The sequence below is a fragment of the Apodemus sylvaticus genome, chromosome 1 (assembly GCF_947179515.1).
Source record: "Apodemus sylvaticus chromosome 1, mApoSyl1.1, whole genome shotgun sequence".
Lineage (NCBI taxonomy): Eukaryota > Metazoa > Chordata > Mammalia > Rodentia > Muridae > Apodemus > Apodemus sylvaticus.
In genome coordinates, this window is record NC_067472.1 from 50,532,661 (window position 1) to 50,553,456 (window position 20,796).

The window sequence follows — 20,796 nt, forward strand, 5'->3', positions numbered from 1 at the left end:
TTTGTGCACTTATTACACTGACAGAAAAAAGGAACTAAGGCAGCAGTTGTCCTAGTTTGCCTAAAAGACTCATTAGCCTCAAATCATATTCATCAAGAGAAGCCAGCAAAGTCACTCACTGATAATGGGAGTAGTTGTCAGGAGCCATAAAGGGACAAGCTAATATACTAGCAGATGATTATCCTGAAATGCCTGCTTCAGATTATTATATAATCTGCCACAAATGAGCCCCCATTCAGCAAGGCTGTGGGGGAGTCATTTTAGGAAAGATTCCTGCTATTAATATGCCTTTCCTGTTATTATTATACATATATAATAATCAATAAGTAATAGCACATCCCTTTGGAGCAGATCTCTGCAGATCCACGAAGATGTACTGTCCTATGCTATGCAGACAAATAGATGACCTAAGTTTTAATAATGAAGCTATGAGAATTCCTAAAATTATATCGGTGATTATTAAGCTCTTTTATAATGGGACTACTACTAGGTCCTTTTCTGATAGTCAAAACTGTAATGAGAACTCTACCATTCTCCCAAAAGTCACAAGTTAATTGGTCTTAGATGGCAACCAGACTTTCTCCTACTCATAGCACATTCCAAGATGCTGTAAAGCAATTAACCAAAGATCATAAAAAGGAAACTAATGATTTATTATAGGTGCTAGGAGAGAGGATAAACTATTTACTGGGTTTATGTACACAATACTTCACTTATAACTTAGTTATGGTTTTAAACTTTCTATAAACCTGTAGAAAAGACAAGTGATAGATGTTACTATCTAAACAATTACTCCTAATGGATATGCATATAAACATTCTCTGTTGTAACCTTCTATTTCAATTATGACTTGATATTTTGTGTGAACTTGTGACGAACCTTGTAACATGTGATCATGTATTCTGAAAGATGTACTGAAGACAAAAGAGAAAGGACACTACTTCTCTCTTCTCTCCTTTTCACTACTTTTCTCTTTCTCTCTCTTTTCTCTCCTGTGTGCTCTTTTCCCCTTTCTCCCACTCTCTCTCACTTTTTACCTTTCCCCACTTAAAAGAATTTTTCCCTCACTTAGTATGATGTTCTCTAGCTCCATCCATTTGCCTAAGAATTTCATAAGGTGAATCATGGTATGCACTCACTGATAAGTGGATATTAACCTAGAAAACTGGAATACCCAAAACATAATCCACACATCAAATGAGGTACACGAAGAAAGGAGGAGTGGCCCCTTGTTCTGGAAAGACTCAGTGAAGCAGTATTCGGCAAAACCAGAACTGGGAAGTGGGAAGGGGTGGGTGGGAGGACAGCGGGAGAGAAGGGGGCTTATGGGACTTTCGGGGAGTGGGGGGCTAGAAAAGGGGAAATCATTTGAAATGTAAATAAAAAATATATCAAATAAAAAAAAAGAACATAATATCATTTTTTAAAAAAAAGAATTTTTCCCTTTCTCCACTTAGGAACTTTCGACTTTTCCTTCTTAGATAGCTTTCATAGGAAATGCTTTATAACTTAGTAATAAACTCATTAACCACTTCTTTAAAGTGTTCCATTTTTCTCCCTGTGACTTCTGACTAGCAGGCTGAAAGTTAGAGCCCAGCAGTTCCTGCTGAGATAGAACAAAGACCCCATTGCTTAATCCTCTGCTGTTAGGCTACAGGTGTTAATCACCTAAGCCAGCAAGCAGTCTTTCACCAAAAAAGCTCCAGTCTTTCAGCAAGAAAGCTTCTAGGACAGTTTAGAAGTTATCATCAGCATTTCAGTACAGTTAGAAAGCCCTGACACCCTCAGACTTCAAAGCCATCATGATCACAGTCCTATATGCCTCCACCACTACCTTCACCTGGCCAGGAGGCTCCTGGTCATTAGCAAGTAGCAATATTAGAGCTCCCTTAAAAATTAAGCCTGTCATCATTTGTAATGACACTAACATTCTCGGTTAAACAGAAAAAAGAATGCAAAGCAATATAAATCTACTATCCAGAGTAATCATAGAGTCTCTCAAAATGCATCTCTGCAGTTTATATTTGGTCAGACTTTTTCTGTAGTCTAGATTTGGTCAGAAACATCCTTTTTGTACACATGGTAATACTGTAATAAACCTCCATATATTTAAATATTCATGGATAGATACAGACTTTTTATGTTTCCTTCCCTTTTTTGAGTTATTATACAGTTCACTCTGGTCTCAAATTCAAAATCTTCTATTCTCTGCCTTGGAATGCTGGGATTACAGCATTGTGCCACTGTTTCTTGTCTGACACATTTGAAAGGGAAAGCGAGATCACATGTGTTCCTTGAGCTATTTGGATGCCTTGCCTTCCAAAACTTGTTTACAAAGAAACAAACAAAAGGCTCTGACATTGCACCTCAAATGCCTGACACTTCTCAGCTGTGCTGATGTAATAAAGGAACATATTGGTCTCAAAGGACACAATCATTTGTCAGGACAGAGCCTGAGAGTAGAGGGCTCTGAATATCCCAGTAAACTTGCCCAAGACTTCATCACAGGCTCAAGCAACTCCATTCTCTTTTTTCTTCATAGATAAAATGAAACCAAAAATCTTCCTCACTTGCCTATAAAGTTTATGCTAATAAATATACAATTTACAGTTTTGTAAAATGGAAAATACTAAAAAAAATATAGGTTGTTATGACTAAAGAGGTCAACCATGTAACATTCTGATGCGATTAAACACTATTAATTGTGTTTGTTTCACAGGTTTGTCTGACATACTACATTTAATCAGTTTTACTAATGTTTTGGACATGATTGCCATAGTATTTTTTAAATAAGTATTTGATAGGGCTGAAAACTGTAATACAATTCCCTATATTTGATGTCATTCACCAAACTAAATACATTAGGTGAGAGAGATCTAGAGTATGTCATTGTCCCAATCAACAATGAGGCAATTTTTTGGCAGTAGATTCTATGTGACCTAGGACCCATAGTGACTAAGACAGCTATGAGTATATCCCACTAGTAACATTTGTAGACATACCTGAGAGAAAAAGTCATCGATTTTTTTATTTTTCCTTGTATTAAATGGGATCTTCTGTGATCTGCGCTTCTTACAACTCATGGTGGCTTAGAAATGAAATGAATAACTCAGCTGCAACACGAACTCCAAAATGATTCAAGTTGGGATGGGAATTTATTTCAGTGGTAGACTATCAAGTACCAGGCTTTGTCCTCAACCTCCAAAAAAGGAAAAAAATGGTCAAGTTGTGGAAATATCTGCATACAGAGTAAAAGATGAACTGGGTGGCAACAGCCCCAAATTTTACCCCTTCCCTCGGCTACATATTCTGACTCAAAAGCTTTCCCAGATGTAGGTACTAGGGACCCCATGTAAAACACCACTCACTGGCCTCTAACTCTCCTTAGAGACAACTCAGCATCCCCAAACTGTACTCATCCCCTGGGCTCCATATTCCAGCCCACAACTCCGACTGCTTTCCCAGACACTAGGGACTTTGCTCTGCCTGTAAACTTCCCTTAAAACACATCCAACAGTCTTAAACTGTACCCTATCACCTGGGATCCATATTATGGCACACAACTTTGGCAGTAGACATCTGCTTTACTGGAGGCCAGAAAGTACCAGGAGCCCCAGAGACCAAGTTGGTACCCAGAACCCCAGAGATTACGCAGTACTTATAATCCTAAAGGCAACATTGGCACAGAAAACCGCAGAGTCACACTGATCAAAAAAAAAAAAAAATAAAAATAAAAGCTGAAGTAGAGGAATCCTACTGGACCTGAAGACTTGCTCATCACCAGAACCCTACTCCACTCCGTGCAGAAGACCAGAAACGAAACAGAAGCCAAGGAGGTAAAAACATTCAAAAATGCCCATTGAACAAAGATAAACTCAGAATTCAACACCTAAACCTGTAAACCCCTAACCCAGATGACTAGAGGCCAGTGTAAGAACACAATCAACAAGAGCCAGGGCAATATGGCACCCCAGAGCCCAGCTATCCTACTACCTCAAGCCCTGCACAGTGCAACACAGCTGGAGCACGGGAAATGACCTTAAATCCAGCCTTGGGAAGATGATAGTCTCTTAAAGAGGAAATAAAAACATCCAGAAAAAAAATAAACATGTGAAGAATAAAACTTTTCAAGACCTGAAAATGGAAATAGAAGCAATAAAGAAAACACAAACTGAAGGAATTCTGGAGATGGAAAATCTAGTTAAGAGAACAGAAACTATAGACATGAGCATCACCAATAGAATACAAGAGATGAAAGAGAGATCCTGAGGAATAGAAGATATGATAGAAGAAATTGATATAGCAATCAAAGAAAATGTTAAATCTAAAAAGTTCCTGACACAAAACATCCAGGAAATCTGAGACACTAGGAAAAGACCAAACCTAGGAATACTATGAATACAAGAAGAAGATTCTGAGATCAAAGGACTGGAAAATATTTTCAACAAATCATCATAGAGTAAAATTTCCCCAACCTGAAGAAAAGGATTCTTATAAATGCACAAAAGCTTACAGAACACCAAATAAGATGGATCAGAAAAGAAAGCACCTCCAGCCACATAATAATCAAAACACCAAATGAACAGAATAAAGAAAATGAAAATCTGCAAAATAGAAAGGCCATGGAGCATATAAAGGCAGACCTGTTAGAATACACTCAACATTTCAAGAGAGACTTTAAAAGTTAAAATGGCCTGGGAAGTTGTCTTTCAGACTCTAAAATACCACAGGTACCAGCCCAGATTACTACACTGAGCAAAAACTTCAATAATAATAGTTGAAGAAAACAAGATATTCCAAGATAAAACCAAATTTAAACAATATCTATTCACAAATCCATCCTATAAACATACTAGAAAGAAATAATGGAAATAAAACACATTGTGACTCAAATGGACCTAAGAGTTATCTACAGAACATTTCACCCAAACACAAAAAAATATGCCTTGTTCTCAGCATCTCCAAAATGACCATATACTGAGTCACAAAGCAAGTCTCAACAGATACAAGAAATTTGAAATAACCCCCTGTATCCAAACAGACCATCATGGATTAAAGTCAGACTTCAGTAATAACAGAAACAACAGAAAGCCTACAACTCAAGTTAGAAACTAGACAACTTTCTACTGAATGACCACTGAGCTGAGGAAAAAAATTAATTAAAAACTTGACAGAATTCAATAAAAATAAATGCACAACATACTCAAACTTATGGGACAAAATGAAAGCAGTGCTAAGAGAAAGTTCATATCATTTAGTGTCTTCATAAAAAAAAAAAAAATAGTGAGATCCCAAACCAACAACTCAAAGGCACACTTGAAAGCTCTAGAACAAAAAGAAGGAAATACACTCAAGACAAGGAGATGTTAGGAAATAAGCAAACTCAGGACTGAAGTCAATAAATTATAAACAGAAAATACAAAAAAAAAAATCAATGAAAGGAGTTGGCTCCTTGAGAAAATAAACAAGACAAGTCTTTATTCAGCCTAACTTAAAAGTCAGAAAGAATATCTAAATTACAAAATTAGAAATGAAAAGAGGACCTAACAACAGACACTGAGGAAATCCAAAGAATCACTAGGTCTTACTTCAAAAACCTGTACTCCACAAAAATGGGAAGTCTGAAAGAAACAGACCATCTATCTGTTCTTGATAGATATCACTTACCACAGTTAAACAATTTAAATAGACCTATAACCTTTAAGGGAATAGAAGCAGTCTTTAAATTCTCTCATACAATAAAAGTCCAGGGCCAGATGGCTTTAGTGCAGAAATCTTCCAGACTTTCAAAAAAGAGCTAATACCAATACTCCTCAAATTATTCCACAAAATGGAAAGAGAAAGAACATTGTCAATTCAATTCATTTTATGAACACACAGTCACGCTGACACCTAAACCACATACTTAGCAGAGAAAGAGGTTTTCAGACCAAATTCTGTCATGAACATTGATGCAAAAATACTCAACAACACGCTCAAAACTGAATCTAAGAGCACATTGGAAACATCATACACTATGATCTAGTAGGTTTCATTCAAGAGATGCAGGAATGGTTCAACATATGAAACTCCACTATATAAAAAACTGAAAGGAAAAAAACCCATGTTCATCTCATTATATTCTGAAGAGGCCTTTGACAAAATCCAACACACCATCATAAAAGTCTTGGAGAGATCAGGGATACAAGGCACATACATAAACATAATAAAGGAATATACAGCAAGGCTATAGTCAACCTCAAATAAAATGAAGAGAAATTGAAAACAATTCTACCAAAATCAGGTACAAGACAAGGCTGCCTACTCTCTTTACCTACTTAGCATAGTACTTGAAGTTTTATCTAGAGAAATAACACAACTAATGGAAATTAAGGGAATACAAATTTGAAAGGAAGAAGTCAATGTATCTCTTTTGTAGATGATATGAGAGTTCAAATAAGTGACCCAAAGAATTCTACCAGGAACACCTACATGTGATAAACACCTTCATCAAAGTAGCTTCATCAAAGTAAATCTAAACAGATTTAACAACAACTACAACAAAATTATTGGCCTTGCATTATATAAATGATAATCAGACCAAGAAAGAAATTAGGGACACAATAATCTTTACAAAAGTTACGAATAATGTAAAATACCTTGGTGTAATGCTAACCAAACAAGTGAAAACCCTGTATGAGAAGAAATCCACCTCTCTGAAGAAAGAAACTGAAGAAGATGTCAGAAGATAGAAAGATCTCCTATGCACATCGTTCTATAGGATTAACAGTAAAAATGGCAGTCTTATCAAAAACATTTTACAGATTGAAAATAATTCCCATAAAAACTTGAACACAGTTCCTTACAGACCTTAAAAATCAATACCAAACTTCATATGGAAAAACAAAAAACAAGGATAGATAAGACAAACCTGTACAATGAAAGAACTTCTGGGAGTATCACCAATCCTGATTCTGAGCAGTAGCAATAAAAACTGCAAGGTAGTGACATAAAAAAAAGTGGTTGATCAATGGAGTCAAATTGAACATACAGAAGCAACTCCATGCACCTATAGATTCCGGATTTTTGATGGAAAAAAAAGAAGAGTCAGAATTATACAATGTATAAAAAAGAAAGCATTTTCAGCAAATGGTGCTGGTCTAACTGGATTTGCATATAGAAGAATGCAAATAGACCAATATTTCTACACAGAATTCAAGTCTAAGTAGATCAAAGACCTCAAAAAGAAAACAAACAAAAACAGTACAATAAACCTTAAAGGATAGAGTGGGAAATATCCTTGAATGCCTTGGCAAAGGAAAAAACTTTCTGAATGGAACACCAATTGTATAGCCACTAAGTCAACAATTAATAAATGGGACCTTATGAAACTGAAAAGCTTCTGTAAGGCAAAGGATACTGTCAAAAGGACAAAACAGCAGCCTACAAAATGGAAAAAGATCTTCACCAACCCCACATCTGACAGAGGACTATTATCTAAAATATATAAAGAACTCAAGAAAGTAGACAGCAACAAAGCAAATAGTCCCATTAAAAACTGGAGGACATCTACATCTAAAAAGGGAATTCTTGATACAGGAATCTCTAATGGCTAAGAAGCCCTTAAAGAAACCTTCAATATCCTTAGCCATCAGGCAAATGCAAATCAAAACAACTCAGATTCTATCTTACACCTGTCAGAATGGTTAAGATCAGAAACTCAAGAGACAGCTCATACTGGAGAGGATGTAGAGCAAGGCAAGCATCCCTCCACTGCTGGTGGAGGTTCAAACATGTACAGACACTTTGGAAATCTATTCAGAGTTTCTCAGACAATTGGGAATAAACATTAGACCTTAAGATCCAGCTATACCACTCATAGATATATACCCAAAGGATATAACATCATACCACAAGGACACTTGCTCAACTATGTTCATAACAGCTTTATTCATAATAACCAGAAACTGGAAACCTAGATGTCACTCATCTGAAAAAAAATAGATAAAATGTAGTACATTTATATAATGGAGTAATGGACGGAATCTAATGGGGACAGAATCAGGACGGATCAATCAGCTCAGGGAAGGACAGAGTGAGGGAGTACTGGGAGAGAGAATTAGAATTGGAAGTGGAACTCTGGGACTAGCTAGAAACATAAGGCAATCAAACCTCCCTAGAATCTATGAGGGTGACCCTAGCAAAGACTCCTAGCAATGGGGATATGAAGTCTGAACTAGCCATCTCCTGTAACCATGGAAGGCTTTCAATGGAACAACTGGGACACCAACACAGCTACTAAACATTCAACCTACAATTTGTCCTGCTTTAAAGATGTTCTGGGGGTAAAATAGAAGCAGAATTTGAGGGACTGGCCAAGCAATGACTGTTCCAGCTTGAGACCCATGCCGTAAGGAGTCCACTCCTGACACTGCTAATGATATTCTGCTATAATTACAGAAAGGGAGGCTTTACCCAGCAACTGATAGAAACAGATGCAAAGACTCACAGTCAAGCATTAGGTGGAACTTGGGGAATTCTGTGGAAGAGATGGGGAGAAGGATTACAGAAGTTAACTGGGTCAACCACACTACAGAATCAACAAACATAACTTCAAAGGGGCTCACAGAGACTGAACCGCCAAGCAGACAGCAGTCATGGGACAGACAGGTTTCCCAGCATATATGTCACAGTTGTGTAGCTTGGTCTTCATGTTGGACTCCTAACAGTGATAGCAGGAGCTGTCTCTGAATCTGCTGTCTGTCTTTGGGTCCCTTTCCTCCTATTGGGCTGCCTTGTGTAGCCTCAGTAGGAGAGGATGTGCTAGTTGTACTACAACTTGATATGCCAGGTTGGTTGATACCCATGGTAGGCTTACCCTATTCTGAAGAGAAAAGGAGGAGAAGTAGATGGGGTGGAAGGGAGAGGAGGTAAGGGGGAAGGACTGGTAGGAGAGCAGGGTTGGGAACCTGTGTTAGGGATGTAAAAGTAATTAATTAATTGATTGATTATTTAATTAATTAAAATAAATAAAAACTAAGATCTTAAACTCTGGTGAGGAGAGATGAACTGGGTGGATCCTAAATCCTATCTTTCCCCTTCATCTCTGCCTTGCTTGTCTCAGAACATTAACAGTACAAGCAGACTGTTTATCTGCCAATATAATCACCCAAATAAGAAGAGCAGAGCATCACATGTCCCACCAACATGTCTTGTGCTGTGCCAAACACTACATATACCAAACACAAATCATCTTTTTTTGGCTAACCACTGCCATGGAAAGCAGGTTCTATATAGATTTTGTTTTGGGGAAAGGGTATTCTTGACAAGGGAGATGATGCATCAAAATCCATAGATGGAAGTAAATGGAGAATTCAAATGCACATACCCTACAAAGGGTTTGCAGCTTGGAAACTTAAAACTATTTTCTACTTACACTGATGCTAAAACCTGCTGTTGGTGTAAAATGGAGATGATAAGGCCAGGCAAATAGGCATGAAGAGAACTGAGTCCTGTTCTGAAAAAAAAAAAAATTGGTAAGAAACATCAAAAAATAATATGGAAAGTTTAACCAAGATGACAGTTAGGGACATTAGTTACTGCATTAGGACTTTTGTTTGACATGGCATTTGCCCCTACTGTCTCAGCAAAAGAGAAAAAATAGTTTAATGACAACCTGAAACCTCCAACAGTGGAAGAGGGGGCTGTTTTCAACCCTGTTGCCCGCCCTTCCAGAGCTAAGAATCACTAGTCCACACACCATCAAGGAGACCATGCGCAGGCTTCTTCAGTATGTCACCATCAGCAGACATAGTCCAGGAGTGAGTGGTGTAGGCAGCTGCCTGATTTCCATAAGCCGCATCTCATAGTTCTCAAAAGTTTGCTTACAGAGTGCTGAGTTCTTTCTACAGAGTTCAAAATTTCATTCAAAAATCACAAAACTCCAGTGAGCATATTTCGGAGAATTTATATTTACATTATTTCCTAACCAAAAATAAAAAAGAAGGTGGAAACAGGAGACATCATAGAATGAACTTCCAAATACCTATCATATAGCAAATAATTTTTGTTTGTAAGGTTTTTTCTCAAATGTGTGTGTGTGTGTGTGTTTGTGTATGTATGTGTGTGTACACATATATATATATATGAGAATATATATATTCTTGCTTTTCTGAGACAATGTCTCATGTAACTCAGGCTGGCTTTGAACTTTTGAACTCCTGATCCTCCTGCCTCCAACTTTTAACAGTCTAGATTACAGAAATGTACCATCACATCTGACATAAGTGGTACAGAGACTCAGATCCAGGGTTTTGTGCATAAAGGGTGATTGCTCTAATAGCTGGGCCACATCTCAAACCCTATAGTGTGTTTTCAACTAGTAGATGACAGACACATGGTTAAAATTTTAACTCTAAGTCACTTTCTTTCTCAACAAGTTAGGAACAAACATTGTACACTTACAATGCCAATTTATTCACATCAAAATGCACCTAAGATACAGACATCAACTTTAAACTCTGTTTCCTTTAAAACATGACTTTTTCTGTGGCCTAAGGTGACCTCAAACTGGCCATGCTCCAGCCTCAACATCCTCAGCGCTAGGATGTAAGTGAGCACACCACACCCAACGTAATTATGCATTTTAATTGTGTTTCCATCCATGTAGAAAGTGATCCACACAGAAAGGTTGTCTGCAGAGAGTCACTGGATTGCCTCTTCTCTCTGTGTGTAAGTGAAGCACACTCAGTGGGAGCCATCTGAAGCCTGTGTCCATGACCTTAACCCCTCCATTGAGGAACCTGAGTCCTGAGATTTCTAACAGTAACTACTGCTAATGAGCTAGGAGGAAGCTACTAGCGTCTGGGAGCCTAGTTCCCTGTTTGTGAGACGCAGAAGCAACTAAAGATACTGCATGGATGTCCTATGAGAACTTGCACAGCAGAGTGAGTGCCAAGAGTCCGGCCTCAGCTCAGGCCTCTCAGGAGCTGCAGGGACCTGAGCATACTGGCTACTTTCTGCCTCTTCCTCACCCTAAACGGAGCAGCAGAGTCATCCCCCAACTGCTGTGAAGACTGAAGATGTAATGCAGGTAAAGTCGTCAGACAACGGCCATGTGTGAGAGATTGCTCAGAGAACGTTCCCGCTAGTGCTGGGATCAGGGCCCAGACTTGACCACAGGAAGCTCCTTGGACTGAAGAAAATGAAAGTGCATGAGTACTTGAGGAACCGGTCTGGACTGTCTGATCTCCACAGGCAGGAATTACTGTTCAACCAGAAAAACGATTTGAGGTTCCCGGTGTCTTGATGGTTCATATTATAAAACATAAAGGCTAGCAGAAAGAAGGATGAATTTTACAGTTCACAGGCACATGCTTAAACAATTCTGAATCATTCCATATCTACCCCACACAAACGATTTTCAGTATCCATGTCGGATCTTTTTTTATTAAAGTGTGGAAGAGGATCAGGAGTTGAGATGTCCACAGCCAGCCTGAGTTACATGAGACCTTGTCTCAAAACAAAACAAAACACCCAAGATGTGTAAATTGGAGAAAATCCTCTAAAGCAGAATCATTTGTTATGTGGTAGGTGTTTGGAGATTCATTGTAAGATCCCCTCCTGTCTCCACTCCTTCTTGCCCTTTCAGTTAGAATGATGTGAATACAACTTCCTCAGGGGATACCAACCCACATTATAGTTTGAGAAGCCAAAGTCCACTGAGCTAATTGCATTTGCTATCTTTCTTCAGTAGAGCAATAAACCAATACAGCCTGAAAAAGTCCCCTCCTCAGCCTCCCTGAAATTGCTCTCTCATCCTCTTCCCCTTTCTCTTGCCTCCTTTTTCTTTCCCCTGGCCTTTCTCACTCTCCCTTCCTATTTCTGAATAACTAACTCCCCCACCCGGCCCCGCCCTGCCCCTTAAAGCCTCTTTCTGGTTTCCTTGTGCGCACGCTCACATACACACCCTCCCTCCCTCCTGCCTAATAACTTCCTCCCCAGCCCCTTGTCTCCCTCTCTCTCCCTCCTTCATTTCTCCTTCTCTTAACAGCTCTCTTTTTTTTTAAATAGTTAGCCATGTGCACATTCTACCCACTTACTTTTCTCTCAGAAGGGCTTTCCAGAGGCAAAGACCACAGCTGATCTAAGCCTCTTCCTACACTACCATGTGAAAACAACCCTGTACTCCCTGGGTCCTTCAGATGGGTCTGCCTCTGCCCCAAGGGCTTTCCAGAGCTATAAGTTCCCCGGGCCACCAGTGTGCCTGAGGTGTCACCCACTCTTCAGAATGGCACAGTATTTTTATAGACCCGCCACCTTCCCTGGCTCACAGCTAGGACCAGCTACACTTGAACCCAACATCTAACTGTCACCATGCCCTTCAAGGACACTGAAGATGACTGGTATGTTCTAGTCCTCAGCAGAACATACTGGGTTATGATGGGAACAGCAGACCAGTCAGGTCGGTGTAGTAACCACGTGTTCAAATATGGATGCCTTCCACTCCTCATGCTAGCTAGACAAGCCTGAGAATGAAACCAGTATTTGTCACTTACTCTGTGTATTTTTATTCCAAAATGAAACAGACTTGATAAATACATTGGTAAATATTTGCTGCACACCACATTCTGACATGAAGAAATTAATCTTAAAGTGGCTTTCTACTTACCAGATCTTTCCACACTGTAGCACCATCTCTCCAGCTGAATCCCGCGTCTTTTTGAAAAAAATAGAACCGGGCTGTCTTTAGACGTCCTTGTTCAGGGGGTGGAGAGACTGCGGATTGGCCCTTTCGCTGAACAGCAGTCAGCTCTGCTTCAGTTCATTGGCTGCATTCAGAGCGCGGGTCCGGACCAGAGCAAGCACTGAGTGCTTCCGCCTTGGTCTCTAAGTGCGGCTTAGTCAAGGAGGACCGCCCATCGAGCGGGCGTGGATCTCTACTCTCAAGGGGATCTCCTCTTAGGGCCTGGTTGGATGATGCCAACTGGACTCAGCGGGAAGCGGAGCAGCCAGGATTGGATGGGGGTTCCCGCCTGGCTTCAGGGAGGTCCAGGGATTTTCTGCCACTTTAACTAAGCAAGACAGACCAGGCAGCAGGTTAGGGCCCTCTGGTTGCAGGCAGAAAGTGAAAGAGCCCGGCTGAAGGCTTTCTAGAGGGCGCAGTCACTACAGCAGACCAGCTTCAGTACTTGATCAAAGCAGGAAGAAGCTGCGATTCCTTGTCAAAGACTCACTTTTCAAAAATGTATTAAATTTATTATTTATTTGTGTGTATTATGTGTATGTGTGTGCATGCCACATGTCACATCTTTCAGGAACGCAGGTTCTTTCCTACCATGTGAGTCTCATGGATCAAACTCAGTCATATTGGGCACCAGATGCTAAGCCATCTTGATGACCTAATAAATTGATTTTCCAGATGTGCATTATTGGGAGTAAATATTTTCTACCCATAAAGAAAGTGTCCACTCCAGAAATATGAGCTGCAATTAAAAAGGAGGAAGAAGAGGAAGGAGGGAGGGGGGGAGAGAAAGAGGAAGGGAGGAGGGGTTTGAGACACATATCATGTGAGGGAGCCTTCCCCTGACACTACTAATGATATTCTGTTATACTTGCAGGCAGGCTCCTAACATAATCATTATCAGAAAGGCTTTTCCCAACAGTGAATGGAAACACAGATGCAGAAACCCACAGCCAAACATTAGGCAGAGGGTAGGCAATCCTGCAGAAGAAAGGGGGAAAGGATTGTAAGAGTCAGAAGGGTCACGGACACCACAGGAAAACCTACAGAATCAACTAACCTGTTTCCATAGGAGCTCACAGAGACTGAGCAGATTCAACTATTGTTAACACCTTGGAGAACCCCAACATCTCTGAAAACCCCAACAGACATGTATCTGGCTATCTGCTCCTTCCCACATCTACCACACCCCAGAGTTTGTAATTCACATAGCTGCTAGAACGATTTTTAACAACATAAGTCATTTTACATCAGTAATCAGCCTCACAGTCTCCCTCTGGAATAGATTTTACACATATTTGACAAAATCCAGACTCTTTGTCTGTGGTCTGCAGGATGATTTGCACATGTATGCGCTAACACTGCAGTGGCATGGCTCTTTCCAGGGTATATTTTATGTACAGAAGAGAGAAGATTTATATTGCTTTGCATTCTTTTCATCTGTTTAACTGAGAATGTTAGTGTCATTACAAATGATAACAGCCTTAATTTTTAACCAAGCTCCCACTTTGCTAATCACATTCCTAGTGAGTGTCTTTCCTGATAAATAATACTGTTGCCTGTTGGCATCCTTCTCATGATGAGTATGACTTAGAGAAAATGAGTCTTTTCGACAAACTAAAACAGATTCTATCTTAGTTTTCTGTCGCTATGATAAAATACGTTGACAAAATCAACTAAAAATAAGAAAGGTTTGTTTGGCTCACAAATTGTTACAACCCATCATGGGAAGGAAGTCACAGCAGCAGAACCTTGAGAGAGTTGTGTTGCATCTGCAATGTATAGTAGAGAGCAGGTCACACATGCTCAGCCCCCTTATCAACACAAACAATCCAGGGGTTAACCTAGGGAATGCTACCAACACGTTTAGGCTGGTTCTTACCAGAATTTATGTAGGTACAAAAATCCCAGTAGGCATGTCTAGAGACCCATCTCCTGGTGACTCTAGGTTCTTTTAAAGGAGACTGTTAACAATAACTGCCAACACATTTTAGTTTTCATTGAGACTTCCCTATTTACAGAACTTATGTCCTCTCAGTTTCCCCTTCCCTGGTTGTTAAGATAAAGTCCTATAAAAATGGGAAACTTACCAAAGAATGTCTAGTCTGTCAGGAGCCATCAGAAAGAAGCTAGAAGCTTTCAGGTGGTCTTCCTCAGATGGTTCCACCATGGACTGTTAAAGCTACTGATGGATTTGCTTCTCTAGGGAATGATGACAATATCACATTTTAGGAAAGAGTCCTGCTATTAATATGATGTTATTGTTATTATTAAATATATATAACAACCCATAGGTATTAACCCACATTTTTGAGCAGATCTCTGCAGAAAAACAAAGATGTACTGTCTTCATAGGGATGCTATGTAGACAAATAGATGATTTCTTAATTATTAATGATGATACTATAAGAATTCCTAAAATAAATATTAGTAATTATTAAGATATTTCATAATAGGGCTGCTATGAAGTTCTTTCTCATGTCAAAATCGCAGTGAGAACTCTGTGGGTCTTCAAGTGTCATGAGTTAATTGCTTGTGAGATAGCAAGAAGGCATTTACATCTTAGAACACATTCCAAGAGGATGTAAAACCATTAACCAAAAGTCATAAAAGGGAATCTAGTGATTTACTGTAGGTGAAAGGACAGAAGATAAAATATCAACTGGGTTAATCTAAACAAAACTTCACTAATAAATTAGTCACAAAACTTATGATTCTTAATTTTCTATGAACCTGTTGAGCTAGTGACAGATAATGAATGTTTAGCCAGGTAATTAATTATGATTAATTAATCATAAATATGCATGTAAACATTCTCTGTTGTAAACTTCTTGTTCAATTTATAACTTGAATTGATGTTTGAACTACTAGTAAATTTGTGTTTTAAAAAAAATGCTTGGCTAAATCAAGTTATCTATTCTCCTAGAAATGGTACAAAGATTGCATTGGCATGCATAGCATTGAGAACATAGCATTTGGAGTAAAGGCATTGAGAGTAAAGTATTGGGAACAAGGGCATTGTTACATCAGAGGAGAGAGCAACATTGGAAGGAAAATGCAGAATGGAATGACTTATAAATTATAAGGTATTATAATTTATACATTCTTTATTATTATTACTATTACTATTACTATTATTATTAAACAGCAACTTTATTTTTTTATTCGATATATTTTTTATTTACATTTCAAATGATTTCCCCTTTTCTAGCCCCCCACTCCCCAAAAGTCCCATAAGCCTCCTTCTCTCCCCCTGTCCTCCCACCCACACCTTTCCACTTCCCCGTTCTGGTTTTGCCGAATACTGCTTCACTGAGTCTTTCCAGAACAAGGGGTCACTCCTCCTTTCTTCTTGTACCTCATTTGATGTGTGGATTATGTTTTGGGTATTCCAGTGTTCTAGGTTAATATCCACTTATTAGTGAGTGCATACCATGATTCACCTTTTGAGTCTGGGTTACCTCACTTAGTATGATGTTCTCTAGATCCATCCATTTGCCTAAGAATTTCATGAATTCATTGTTTCTAATGGCTGAATAGTACTCCATTGTGTAGATATACCACATTTTTTTTTGCATCCATTCTTCTGTTGAGGGATACCTGGGTTCTTTCCAGCTTCTGCCAATTATAAATAGGGCTGCTATGAACATAGTAGAGCATGTATCCTTATTACATGCTGGGGAATCCTCTGGGTATATGCCCAGGAGTGGTATAGCAGGATCTTCTGGAAGTGAGGTGCCCAGTTTTCTAAACAGCAACTTTAAATATATTGCAAGACCAAGTTTGTCCCCACCAATGCTTTTACCTGTCTGATACTTCAAGAGGAAATAAAGAAAAAACTGCTGGGGCTGGCTCTTGGCATATATAGTCCAATAAAAAATACATTAGATTGTCTATTAGAATCCACTGTGCATTGGTGTCTATCCATTTTTTTATGGGTTACATTGTGATATTAGAAAAGGCCCTTAGAGAACATTCTATAATCCCAATTTCTCTGTCCAAGGACAGAGACCAATTTCTTCTCACACACTCCACAGGATGTAAGCAACATATTTCATGTGATTGTCTTAATTAATATGGAACTTGTATAATAAAGAGAATAGCTTGCATGTATTTTATGACAGGATCTTCCTGAATCACAGTATTAAGGATATATGAAAATTGTGGGTTTGAAGCCAAACTGGGCTATATGGTGAATTCCATGTAAGTGTTAACTGCATACCAGACTCTATTTCACAAATTGTTTAATAAATCACAGATTATTGAGGAGCTGTTGATGTTGCAAAGGAACTGGGTTCAAGTCAATTCTTCACTTGCTCTTCTATTAGATTCAATGTATATGGTTTTATGTGAAGGTCCTTGATCCACTTAGACTTGCACTTTGCACAAGGAGATAAATATGGATCAATTTGCATTCTTCTACATGCAGACTGCTACTGAGACCAATACCATTTGTTAAGGATGCATTCTTCTTTTTTTCCCACTGTATGTTTTGTCTTTTTTTATCAAAGATCAAGTGTTCATGGGTGTATGGGTTTATTTCTGGCTCTTCAGTTCTATTCCATTGATCTACCTGCCTGTCACAGTACCAATACCAGGCAGTTTTTATCACTATTGTTCTGTAGTACAGCTTGAGTTGAGTTATTTTATTGTTGACAATTGTTTTCACTATCGTGGATTTTTTGTTTTTCCATATGAAGTTAAGAATTGCTCTTTTTATGGCTGTGTAGAATTGTGTTGGAATTTGGATGAGGATTGCATTGAATCTGTAGATTGCTTTTGGTAGGATGGCCCAAGTGTGGATACCTGAAACCATTTAGAAGGGGAACAAAATAATCATGGAATAATCATAGGGAGGGAGTCAACTGGGTGAGAGAGGGTAGGAGGAAAAAGGGACAGGATCATGATGGAGAGAGAGGAGGAATGACCAAAGGGCCAAGAGAATGAATCAAATTATGCAGTAGTAGGGGTTAGGGGGCAGGGGGAACCTCTAGAAAACCTCTAGAAAGTCCCAAAGACCTGGATGTGAGAGGCTACCGGGCTGTCACAGGTCAATTTGATGTAATGGAAAATGTGAAAACCTAGCAATGCTTTCTGAAGGTGTGTCTGTAAATACTAATTTAACATTATAACCATAGTGGACTTGCCCATTCTATGTCCTGTGTCACATGGACTTTCCTGGCTACTCACTGCTTCTTTGTGTTTTGGAAATATTGCGTACTCTGAAACCTGATTTTGAGGTCAGAGCTAAAAGTAAATCTCTTTGATATTTTCTGTGAAAACTAGTAGTTAGATCTTTGAAGAAACTAGTGAGATACAATATCAAACGTATTTGCAACTATGTTGTTCCTCGAAGAACATTCCTGTGGTGGAACATTTATGATGATGGAAAGAGGGAATCAAAGAGTCAGGTGGAGTTGGTGGCCAGCTAGGCTAATAACATGTGGCTCTACCCCCAGAGCATGCTTAACACTCCTGAGAAAGAAGCCGGTGTCTGCCAGTTACTGCCTACGGGTTATGGAGACATGCACAGACGCAAGGACCCATTTATGACTATTTCCAGCACACAACCAGACACAGGCCAGTTCATTTTAGGAGAATAGTAAAAAGAAACTTTTTGGGAAAGAACAGTAGATTACATAGATACCAGGTCTTTTTGACTTTCTTAAAAACAAAACAAAAACAAAAACAAAAAAAAAAAAAAAAACTAGAGGCATTCATCATTGAATGCTGCAAAAGTAACCCATACATCTGTTTGGGTTTTTTTGGTTTTGTTTTGTTTTGTTTTGATCTTTTACTAACGAGAAAACTGCAGACACAACCCAAATGGTACTGCACTCACTGTCCTCTGGGCAATTTCGACATTAAAAATGTTTGAGAAGTTTCTGTTCCATTCCACTGCCAGGAAGTCTAACCAGAACTGAAGTGCTAAGTCCTCAGGAGAGCTAAGCCCCCTGTAAACTCACCAGTCACTGGCTCATGTTCCAGGTGCAGCAGGACATTTCCCTCAAGCCCCAGAAATGAAATGTCTGTTTGCCAGAAGAAAAGTGTGCCTAACTAATGGGGTCTTCCCAAGGCATGCCGAGGTCATGAGGTGGTTGGTGAATTGACTTTTTACAGAAAGAGCAGTTTTCCAAGTGGAGCATAGCTGTCTCAGAACCAATTACCAGCCAGTGAAAAAGGATATAAGTGGCCTCCAGTACCCTATCTTCATCCTATCTCCCAGCACGTGCACTCTAATCCTTACTGTTTCTAGCAAGACTTTAAATAATGGGTCAAAATCAGTTCTGCCTTCCAGGTTTCTCTAACTGGAGGTAGAACTAGCTCAAGAAGGGACCAGGATCTGAGAACATTTGACTCAGTGGGGTTTCTTGGAATAACCAAGAAACAGTGCACATATCAAATGATGCCCAAGAAGAAGGAAGGAAAGCCCCCAGGTCCTAGAAAGGCTCAGTGCATCAGTATAGGGGAATACCAGGACAGAGAAGCAGGAAGGGGTGTTTTGGGGACTAGGTGGAGGGAAGAGGGCTTATGGAACTTTCAGGGAGGGAGGAACAAGGAAAGGGAAATCAAAGGGAAAGCATTTGAAATATAAATAAAGAATATATCGAATAAAACAAAACAAAAACAAAAACAAAAACAAAAACCCCAGAAACCTGCCAGTGTCCAGCCTTGAACTTGGTACTTGAGAACAGCTACTTTGGGGTGTAGGCTGGAACCTGAATCCTAATTGCCCTTCCATCAAGGCAAGCTTGAGGAAGGCAAAACTCCCCTTCCTGCAGCACCATCTGTTGGGTCAAAGGGGCAAATGAGGCTTGCTGAGTCAGTGGGAAGATGGAGTCAGGCCAACTCAGGTGGTTTCCTAGGAGAAAACCCCTGCAGGGGCCTGGGGACCTACCAAATGTCCTTATCACAAATCAGTGTTTCAGATGTACATCAGTCTATTTGGCTGGTTTTTGTTAGTGTTTCAGACAGTATGTTTTGTTCTTCAATGAAGCTGTAATTTAATATAGGTGAAATTGTTTAACATCTGCAACCTCCATAGAGAAATCATAGAGACTACCAATTAATAAAAAAAAAGAATAAAGCTGTCTAAGGAAGTTTCAGAGTATGTAATATTTCCAATACACAAGGAAGCAGTATCTAGGCAGGAAAATCTATGTGACACAGGATGTAGAATTGGCAAGTTATAACTATATGGTTATAATGTTAAATTAGTAATTATAGACACAATTTAAGAAAGCATTGCTAGGTTTTCACAGTTTCCCTTACATCAAATGGACCTGTGAGAGACCTTCTTCCAGCTCCTGGGGACTTGGAGATGAAGCAGGTGGCTCACGTTTATTTAGGGTACATAGGCATTGTTACAGTGCATTATACAAAGGAAACATTTAACTACGTTCCTCTGTCTCACTTCCTCTTCACCTCTGGCCTTGCTAGTCCCTGAATGCCAAGTTAGTAAGGAGCTTATCCAGTAAGCATAATGCAGGCTCTTCTTTACAGAGCTCCAGGAGTCAGTCAGGCATTGTACCAATTCTTACCAGAAACTCTCTGATTGCTAACTTCTTCAGCTGCATGTCCTATCTAGATTTTGCGTTATGTGAAACTCTCTAATGACCTCATGTAGCCAAGATCATAGCTTGGAAGATGGAGAGAATTCAAATACAAACATTAGTAAAAGTACTTGCAGTTAAATAATTGAAAAGTACATTCTGGGCCATCTTCGCTCCCAGTCGGACAGGACAGGCAGCTCCAGGTACTGAGATATCCTGAGTTTAACATCTCTTGGGAAACAGACCGCCAGGCTTCTGCCTGCACTCAAGACCTGGGCAGCTCTGTGCTTTGTCTGTGTGCCAGTATGTAGTGGGTCCTTTGCCCTGCAGAGTAATCAGCACTTGGAGGGGCTTCCCGCCACCATCTTCACTCCCAGTCGGACAGGACAGGCAGTTCCAGGCTCACAGAGAAAAGCCCGAGTATAACATTGCTTGGGGCAAGGCAGAACAGGGCTCCAACAGCACCCAAGAGTAGGACAGTCCATCAGTAATCTGTGCCAGGGAAAACCCAGACTTCCAGAG

The 20,796-nt window shown here is 39.5% G+C and overlaps 1 protein-coding gene across 6 annotated transcripts in view; it reads right to left on the reverse strand.

Annotated features, from left to right (window-relative positions):
• The window catches only part of LOC127689338 (serine protease FAM111A-like), a 98,754-nt gene that overhangs the window by 4,719 nt on the left and 73,239 nt on the right, over window positions 1-20,796 (reverse strand). Inside the window, exons 1-5 of one of the 6 annotated variants that reach the window (XM_052188940.1) lie at window positions 12,650-12,720; window positions 9,740-9,884; window positions 9,416-9,496; window positions 6,911-6,973; window positions 3,003-3,199 (exon numbers count right to left, since the gene is read on the reverse strand). In XM_052188940.1, coding sequence (XP_052044900.1) covers window positions 3,003-3,083 — 81 coding nt within the window. In that variant the 5' untranslated portion in view covers window positions 3,084-3,199; window positions 6,911-6,973; window positions 9,416-9,496; window positions 9,740-9,884; window positions 12,650-12,720. Of the gene's footprint in view, window positions 1-3,002; window positions 3,200-6,910; window positions 6,974-9,415; window positions 9,497-9,739; window positions 9,885-12,649; window positions 12,855-20,796 lie in introns of those variants that run through there. The other 5 variants (XM_052188921.1, XM_052188947.1, XM_052188912.1 and 2 more) reach the window with 5 other exon arrangements.